Source organism: Teleopsis dalmanni, chromosome 1 (genome assembly GCF_002237135.1).
Source record: "Teleopsis dalmanni isolate 2A chromosome 1, ASM223713v2, whole genome shotgun sequence".
NCBI lineage: Eukaryota > Metazoa > Arthropoda > Insecta > Diptera > Diopsidae > Teleopsis > Teleopsis dalmanni.
Window position 1 is genome coordinate 100,168,852 of NC_051846.1, and position 10,271 is coordinate 100,179,122.

Genomic DNA, 10,271 nt, shown 5'->3' on the forward strand with positions numbered 1-10,271 from the left:
ATTTCTATACAAATGACTAATGGATACACGGTTACCACGGGTATGTGTTTACGTAGGTGTCAACTTTGTAAACTTTTAAATCGTCAGCCGCTTTACCAAGAGCAATGGAAATTGATTTAAAATGCTCAGAAGTTCTAAAATTTCCACGATCCGGAATTTCAATATTATAGTAGCATCACTGGTTTATAAGATATAATAGCGCAAAGTGGAAATGGATGCACGGGTACACGGGTGTGTGTTTTAGGGTTAAAGGAGGTGATCCGCATGATCCGCATCCAAATTATACGGTATTATCCTTTATAAATTCGATAATAAAAGTATTTACAGGCATTGTTAAGCCAACTTGGCATCATAATGCTTTTTTTTGTATATTAATATTAACCAATGTTTTTTTTTTAAAGTAGAGAAAAATCAATTGTAACAAATGTTTTGTATCATGATAGAAAAGTCAATTGTAACAATTTATTTGTAACATTTGTATTTTTTTTAAGAACATGCTTTTACTTTGTTGTTGCGAATTTTTTTTTTACTTGCAATAAAAATTACTGTTCGTGCGTTCACGTGCATAACCCAATATCAGTTGTTGATTTTTAATTTCTTTTCAATTAAAAAAAAGTAAAAAAAAGAGGTGAGGGGTGCAAATGCTCAGTGTTCCAGTTTGGTCATAAACTAGGAATACCTTCGAACTCACTCTTTTTTACATTGGCGATCCTGCCAGGAGACCGTTTTGCATAAACGTTGACAAAGGTGCACTGAAACCTTACATACGGACTTCGTGCATTGTTGGTGTTTTTTCGTTAAACGTGAACAAGAGATCACAGAACTGTTACGTGGATAATTTGATTTGCTGTAATAATGTCTGAACCATCTTTATCATCAAATACCGGTAGTCAAGGTAATGTTTCAAATAATGATGTTTCCACTCCTGATGAGCTTAGACAGCAACGTGCGTCTTCAAAGGGGAGCCTTACACGAATTAAGAACATTATTGATGCGTCAAATAACTTGTCTCCTACTGAACTTGAGTGCAGATTAGGTATGGTCGAATCGTATTATAAACACGCAGCGTACTATCAAGGTCAAATTGAACGTTTGTTGCCAGAAGATATATGTCGCTCGGAAATTGACGAACTATATGTCATAGTAAAATCACGTATTCTGAATCTTCTCGACAACAGAAGAAGCTCACAATCACATGAACATACATTTTCAATGCCTCAAATGCAGTACAATCGTTTGCCTAAATTACGTTTGCCGAGATTTGATGGCAAATATCTCGAATATAAAAACTTCATAAACTCTTTCACGAATCTCGTTCACAGCGATCAATTCATTCCACCTATTGAGAAGTCCAACCATCTGTTATCGTGTCTATCCGGCGAAGCTTTGTCAACAATTAAGTCGTTCCAAGTAACTGAAGAAAACTATGGCAAAGCACTAGACAGACTGAAAGAGCGGTATGACAATGATACAATCATTTTTTTAGAAAATATTTCATCTATATTCGATATGCTCAAACGAGGCATAATGTGAAACCGCAATCAATTCAAACTTATCAGCCGCATTCATTAGAAAAGGTTAGCAAGCCAAAACAGTATTCATTTGCGATCAAAAATATTCCTGAAAGGTCATGTACATATTGTTCCAAATCAGTTCATAATATTTTTACTTGTATCAATTTCATCGTGCTTCCATTAGAACAACGTCGTGATCAAGTACAACAGCATCAACTGTGTTTCAATTGTTTATCAAACCTCCACACTGTATCACAATGCAGCTCAAAATATTCTTGTCGATTTTGTAAACAACGTCATCATACGTTGCTTCACAAACATGATTTAAATACGTTTGTAAATTCTAACATTTCATCATCAAGAAATGATCAACTTAGTAATCCAGTTACACATGCTATTTCACAAAGGAGTGTTAAGAAGACAAATAGTACCATTATTTTAGCAACAGGTCTATTCTTATAAAAGATTCTACCGGAACGTACCAAATGGGCCGAGCGTTTTTAGATTCATGTTCGCAAGTGAATTTCATTACCGATTCTCTGGCACGGGCTCTAAATTTAAAAAGGTCGAGATCTGAAGTGGATATCGTTGGTGTTGGTTCTTCTGTGCTGAAAATTCAACATAATACGCAAACTACAATCCGATCACGGATAACCGAGTTTGAAACATCACTAGATTTTCTCATTTCAAAGAACATTAGTAGCTATCATCCAGATAAAGCATTTTCGTTGAAAGATTTAAATATTCCATTACATATGGAACTTGCAGATCCAGAATTTAATGTCCCTAAAGGTATTGATATGTTACTTGGAGCAGAAGCTTTCTTTTTGTTGTTAACGCAAGGTCGAATGTCTTTGGGTAAAAACTTGCCAATTTTACAAAATACTGAATTTGGTTGGATTGTGTCCGGAAGGTATGCTTTGTCACATAAACCGATTGAAGCAGTCAGTCATTGCACCATCAATCAATCGAAGCTTTGAACAAAAATATTGAAAAAATGTGGCAATTGAAAGACGTCTCTAATAAACGTCAGAAGTGGTCAGAGGAGCAAATCATGTGTGAACAACATTTTACTGATAATGTATCTGTAAACTGTGATGGAAGAATTATGGTGAAACTACCATTTAAAAATAGTACAGATTTATTAGGTTGCGTTACGTCGATTTTATGCTTTGGAAAAAAAAGCTTGAAAAGAATATTCAGCTCAAAAAAGAATATTCAGAATTCATGAAAGAATACGAAGAATTGGGACACATGTCATTGATTCATAGTCCAAATTTATCAACACCTCAGTATTATATTCCGCATTATTGCGTGCTGAAGTCAAGTAGTGAATCAACTAAGTTACGCGTGGTGTTCGATGCTTCTTTCAAAACGGCATCACAGATCTCACTAAATGACATCCTTGCAGTGGGTCCTACCATACAAAATGAATTACTCATTAATCTGCTACGTTTTCGTTACCATAAATATGGACTTATGGCGGACATAACGAAAATGTATCGTCAGATTATGGTACATCATCAGGATAGGAATTATCAGTTAATTTTCTGGCGCAGTGACAAGTCGTTACCCGTATCAACATACATGTTAAATACAGTGACTTACGGAACTGCTGTTGCCCCATTTCTAGCTATACGTAGTTTATCCTATGCAGTCGATACATTTCCTGGTAATCATGAGCTTGAAAAAAAAATAATAAAAGAAGATTTTTATGTTGATGATATGTTAACAAGGGCTGATGATTTACTTCACCTTCAACAAATTAAATATGAAGTTACTGACATACTTCAATACTTTCAAATGCCGTTATCTAAATGGCATAGTAATCACCCTGATTTAAATTGTTCTGCAGCGTGCTCCATCACTACCAATAGTGATCTAACTAGTGCACTTGGTGTAATTTGGTGTCCAATTGATGATTATTTTACGTTCAATTTTAAATTGAATGATTCTTCAAATACCGTTTTCAAGCGATCAATCTTATCTACAGTCGCAGCATTGTTTGATCCAATGGAGTTGATTAGTCCGATTATTATAAAGGCTAAGATACTTCTTCAGAAACTGTGGATCTTGAAGTATGATTGGGATGACGCAGTACCTGACACAATTTCACAGGCTTGGAGAGAAATTATCATCAATTTTGAACAAATATCTACTTTCAAAATTCCTCGTTTTGCTTTAATGTTAAATCCAGTCAGTATAGAAGTTCATGGATTCGCTGACGATTCAATAAAGGCTTACGGTTGCTGCATATATTTTAAATGCACGGATGCAATTGGCAATATATGTACCAAACTCGTGACTTCCAAATCTAAAATTGCTCCCTTGAAACAACGGTCACTTCCCCGTTTAGAGCTTTGCGCGTCTCACCTTCTGTCTAAATATTGGCATCAACTTCAACCTCATTTCAAAAGGTCTTTTGCTAACGTATTTCTTTGGACGGATTCACAAATTACGTTGCATTAGATTTATACTCATTCTTCAACATTATCAACATTTGTTGGAAATAGAGTAGCAGAAATACAAGAATTGACTAATGACTTTGAATGGAGATATATTCCATCAGAATTAAACTCAGCAGATCTAGCATCTCGTGGATGTTCTACGCGAGATTTAGTTAAGTCCCAATGGCTAACGGGACCATCGTTCCTCAACAGTTCAAAAATTGATTGGCCTTTAGAATTTACTTCGTTTTCATTGACTGACGAAGAAGTCAATTTAGAAAGAAAAAAAACGGCATTAATAATTGAAAATAAACCCGTACCATACGTTTTGCTTAAAATAAACAATATTAGTAATTACTTAACATGTTTAAGAGTAATAGCATATGTTATCCGCTTTAAAACTCGAATGAAAAATGAATACATTTCTGCTACTGAGCTCGACAATGCTCTTCATATAGTAGTGTAGATAATTCAACAATACAGATTTAGTGATGAAATTAAACAATTGGAACAGGTGGGTCATGGTAAAGGTAATTTAGCCACATTAGCGCCATTCATTGATAAAAGCGGAGATTGTTTCTTATTACGTGTAGGAGGTCGTCTAACAAATGCTGATACACCAGAAACATTTAAACATCAATTGTTGTTACCAAAGGATGAACCATTTGTTCGAAATCTGGTAATGTACCTTCATCGAGTTAATTATGTTGGCCCTCGTGCATTAGTTGCAACTATTCAACAACGTTTTTGGATAATAAATTGCAAATCATTAGCAACTTCAGTTATAAAAAAATGTGTCCATTGCGCACGATATAAAGCCAAATTAATCAATCAAATAATGGCACCTTTACCAAAGGAAAGGGTTACACCAAGTAGACCTTTCACAGTGACAGGCGTCGATTTTGCTGGGCCTATTTTTACATATTTAAAAATTCGTGGTAAAGCACCGTATAAATCATACATTGCGGTTTTCATTTGTTTTGCTACTAAAGCAGTTCACTTAGAGGTAGTCACTGATTTAACCAGTGATGCAATCATTGCCGCGCTAAAGAGATTTGTGGGACGACGAGGTCTGCCAAGGATAATACATTGTTACAACGCGTCAAATTCTGTTGGTGCTGAAATAAAATTAAAAGAGCTTCGACATCAGTTTCATCAAGATTCCATGAAGAATACAATTATATCTCACTGTGCAAATGAAGGAATAGAATTTTCATTTATTCCTCCTCGCGCCCCACATTTTGGGGGTCTTTGGGAGGCTGCTGTAAAAACTGCCAAAGGCCATCTCTATCGCACATTATCTATTGCTCATCTTACGTTCGAAGAACTTACAGCATCATTAGTCGAGATTGAATCAATCATGGCTTCTCGACCGCTCACAGCAACTTCAACAAACCCCAATGACTTCGAATCTCTGACGCCTACGCATTTTTTGATTGGCACGTCATTACAAGGTATTTCTGAGCCGTTTTTAAAGAACGAAAACATTGCACATGCCCAACGCTGGCAACGAATATCAGCAGCAAAAACACACTTTTGGAAAAGATGGCAGTGCGAATATTTAGCAGACTTGCAGAACCGATATCGTTGGAAATATGATCAAGATAACGTTGCAGTTGGCAACTTGGTTATCATTTATGACGAGCACGCTCCTCCGATGAAATGGTTAATGGGTCGTATTGTGAGTGTGAAAACAGGCGCTGACGGACGTGTTCGCGTTGCTGATGTACAAACACCAACAACAGTTTTACGACGCCCTGTTGCTAAGTTGGCACTTCTTCCAATTAATTGAAATTTAGTATTTCAATAGGGGCCGGGATGTTAAGCCAACTTGGCATCATAATGCTTTTTTTTGTATATTAATATTAACTAATGTTGTTTTTTTAAAGTAGAGAAAAATCAATTGTAGTAAATGTTTTGTATCATGATAGAAAAGTCAATTGTAACAATTTATTTGTAACATTTTTAGTTCTTTTTTTTATACTTGCAATAAAAATTACTGTTAGTGCGTTCACGTGCATAACCAAATATCAGTTGTTGATTTTTAATTTCTTTTCAATTTAACAAACCCATCGAACCGTGGGTAAAAAAAAAGAGGTGAGGGGTGCAAGTGCTCAGTGTTCCAGTTTGGTTATAAACTAGGAATACCTTCGAACTCACTCTTTTTTACAGGCATATTACATCACCGGCTGCAAAGTTGGGTCGACGATAAAAAACTATAGAGTGAATATTAAGCAGGCTTCAGGCGAGGATATTCAACTGTGGATAATGTTTTCACTGTGATAAATATTGGAAAATTATACGCGGAATGCAGGAAAAAGTTGTACATATATTTTGTAGATTTTAAATCTGCATTTGATTCTGTTTTCAGAGAAGTAATGTTTTTTTATAAGTTAAATAATTATGGAATATCTATGAAAATGCTAAAAATATTGAGAGCATTATATTATAATGCGATTGCAGCAGTATAGGATGGAAACAGTCTTTTCAAGTGCTTTTCTTCGGACATAGGGTTGTTTGATGAGCCCTTTATTGTTTGCCTTGTTCATAACTGATTTAATATTTTAATAAATTTAAATACATGTTATTAAAATACTTTTATATGCAGATGATATACTACTTATGGCGGACTCACGTTAAGGAATGCAAACCAAGATCAATGAATTTTATGTCTACTGTATGATATGCAAACTTAAAATAAACTCTTCTAAAACTAAAATTATGATATTCAAATAGAATTACAGGAGCCTGATGAATAATGAAATATAGAACATAAATGGTGACATTTTCAAAGTAGTAAAGGAATACAAATATTTAATAGTTTGGATCTCATATAATGGTAAATTCAATGGACATCTCATTAAAAAGTTAAGTGAAAAAAGAAAAGCAATAAACTCGTCGTGGAAAATAATCATTCATTATACCCATAAAAAGTGTTGGCAACCCTGGCCAGTGATGACAGATGACGTACAAAGAAGAATATACATGTTAGTTTTGTTACTTATGAAATAATAATAACTAGGAGTTTTTGATAAATAAAGATCGAAATTATACAGATATAATAGTGGCGACGAGGATACGAATTTTTTTTGCATTACATAGAAAAATATGTGTACAAAAAAAAAATGAATCCACAAGAATTCCAGGTATTTTTTCAAGAAATGCAAAACCAACATGCGAAAGACACGGAAACAATGCGTGAGCTTTTCAAGGAGTGTTTGCAAATGAAGATGCATACTGAAGCATTTCCGAAAACAGAAAAACCGGAGCAAACAATGGAGATTTTAGATTGGAGTGTCACGGAATTTGTTTATGATCCAGAAAATAACCTAACATTTGAAACGTGGTACACGAGGTATGAAGATTTATTCTTGGTAGATGCTAGCAAACTTGATGACGTAGCGAAGGTCAGGCTTCTATTAAGGAAACTCAGTACAACTGTATATAACAAATATATGAACTTTATTTTGCCTAACCGTCCACGTGAATATAATTTCACTACAACAGTGGAGAAATTAAAACAACTGTTTGGACTCCAAAAGTCACAATTCAGCTTACGCTATAGCTGTTTACAGTTAACCAAACCACCAGATACCGACTATACTACGTACGCAGCCGAGGTTAATAAACACTATGAAAATTTTAAATTGAATAGCCTGTCACTGGACCAGTTCAAATGTTTAATGTTCGTATTGGGGCTGAAATCAGAAGCAAACTTCGAAATAAGAACCCGAATATTGACCAAACTGGACACAGAAGCTAATACCATTAACTTGGAGAAACTTACAAACGAGTGTCAGCGTATCATTAATATAAAATCCGACACAGCGCTGGTAGAAAATAAATCACGCGAAAATCAGGTTAATCGATTACAAGCAAATAAGCTTAAGAACAATCACAAACCGAAAACACTATGCTGGTTTTGTGGAGCAATGCATTATGTGCGTGACTGCCCATTCAAAAATCATAAATGCGAAGACTGTCACAACATAGGCCATAAAAAAGGTTATTGCAAAGCGAAAAATTCAGCAAAATCAAACTGCAATAACAACATCAAAAATAATAGCAATGGTAAGGCAAGAGCATTTTCACAATCACGATCCAACAGTATATACACAACGAACAACATCACAGCTTCACAGCGCAAATATGTCCACGTTAAAATCAACAATGTGCTAATCAAATTGCAATTTGATATTGCATCGGACATAACTATCATTTTAAAATTTAATTTCGACAAATTAAATATTTTAAATACAATGGAAGTACAACGAGAATCAGCTAAAAGTGCAACTGGAAACTTACCATTGTACGCAAAATTTACATGCGATGTGCAGTTAAAAGACACAATTAGAACACTTACGTGATTCGTTTGAGCGATCGATTTGAACGTATTCGGATTGGACTGGATAACTGCTTTTCAACTTAGCGATATGACGCTTAATGCTATTTGCAGCCAAATTTCAACAACAAAACAGGCAAGTAATGTTCCCATAAACTCTTCAAATTGCAAATGTCTTCCGGAAAAATTATTTCCAGAACTTTTCGAGAATGCTATGGGTTTTTGTAATAAAACTAAGGCACATTTAAGATCTCGACATTATCGCACCTATCAATTACTCTGACCGCACCAATCGTAGTTATCAAAAAGCCAAATGGCAGCATTCGTATTTGCGCTGATTTCTCAACTGGTCTTAACGACGCGCTTGAATCTTACAAGTATCCACTACCGCTTCCAGAGGATATTTTGGCAAAAATCAGCCTCTTACCAGCAAAATGATTACTAACGAAACAGCTAAGAACAAGGTTTTAGCTAAAATTTTCAAATATGTAACTGAAGGATGGCCATCAAACTGCAACAACAATGAGTTGAAAGCTTACTGTAACTGAAGAAACGACATATGTATAGTTGACGGATGTTTAATGTTCGGACAACGCATTATTATACCTCAAATTTTCCAAAAGCGCATTCCTAAAGAAATTCACCGAGGTCATCAAACCATACTAAAGCCATCGCGCGGAACTACGTTTATTGGTCAAATATCGATTACGATATTGAAGCAATGGCGAAAAGTTGTTCAAATTGTGCAGCAGCAGCTAAAATGCCCACAAAAACAACTTTACATCCTTGGCCAAAACCTTCTGATTCTTGGGTATGGCTCCATATTGATTATGCAGGACCAATAGATTCATACTACTATTTAGTCGTAATCGATGCGTTCTCAAAATGGCTCGAAATTATACAAACAAAATCTTTAACAGCTACTCAAACAATTTCCAGCTTGAAAGAAATTTTCGCTAGATTTGGGTTACCGAAGACAATAGTTTCAGACAATGGTACTCAATTTGTAAGTCATCAATTTCAACAGTTTTTAGTGGAAAACGGCATTAATCATATACGAAGCAGTCTGTACTAACCCATGTCAAATAGACAAGCCGAAAGATTTGTGGATACTTTAAAGCGAGCACTCAAAAAGTTAAATGGGAAGGGGGTAACTGCTGAAAATCTTCAAATATTTCTACAAGTTTACCGATCAACTCCGAATAAGCAAAATGAGGACAGTATATCGCCAGCTGAAGTTTTACTAAAAAGAAATATCCGTGTTAAACTTGACTTGATTAAACCAACGCTGGTGTCTTTACCAGACCCAAATGCCACGCTTAAAAACAAGTGCGATACACAACTCAAAATGAAAGCGCAGTTTGACAAAAGGCACGGTGCAAAGCCAAAGTTTTACGAAAGACACGAGCTCGTTTATGTCAATATATATAAAAAAAGAAACACTTTGAATGGACAAAAGGAAAAATAATTGAACGCATAGGTTATGTCATTTACAATGTTCGCTTACAAAATGGCAAACCTATTCGTGCACATGCCAACCAAACTCGTTACCGAAAAGATCATAAAAATGAGTTATCATCAGAAATACGTACTTCCGAAGATATCGCCAACGAAAAGTGTTTAGCTGATGCATTCGGCCTCTACGAAACAACACCTAAAGATGTAGTCAAAATAACTAACAAATACATAGTTTCGACTCCAGCTCAATCTTTCAACGAAGTATCCGAGATTGCAATTCATCAAACTGAGAAGCACAATGAGGCAGTTGTTCCGTATACCCGACCAAGGCGTACTGGATATCCTATTGACCGATTTAGATCCTAGAATCACCGCATTGGAGATTCAATCTCAAAAGGGGAGGTGTTGGCAACCCTGGCCTGTGATGACAGATGACGTATAAAGAAAAATCCACATGTTAGTTTTGTTACTTGTGAAATATAAAAATAACTAGGAGTTTTTGATAAATAA

The 10,271-nt window shown here is 35.3% G+C and overlaps 1 protein-coding gene across 1 annotated transcript; it reads left to right on the forward strand.

Annotated features, from left to right (window-relative positions):
- The first annotated feature begins 1,999 nt into the window (after positions 1–1,999).
- On the forward strand, positions 2,000–5,753 carry LOC119662392. The gene is made up of 4 exons (XM_038072002.1): positions 2,000–2,427; positions 2,663–3,700; positions 4,028–4,334; positions 4,476–5,753. Exons 1-4 carry the CDS (start codon positions 2,000–2,002, stop codon positions 5,751–5,753), a joined length of 3,051 nt encoding a protein of 1,016 aa, XP_037927930.1.
- Positions 5,754–10,271: the final 4,518 nt, after the last annotated feature.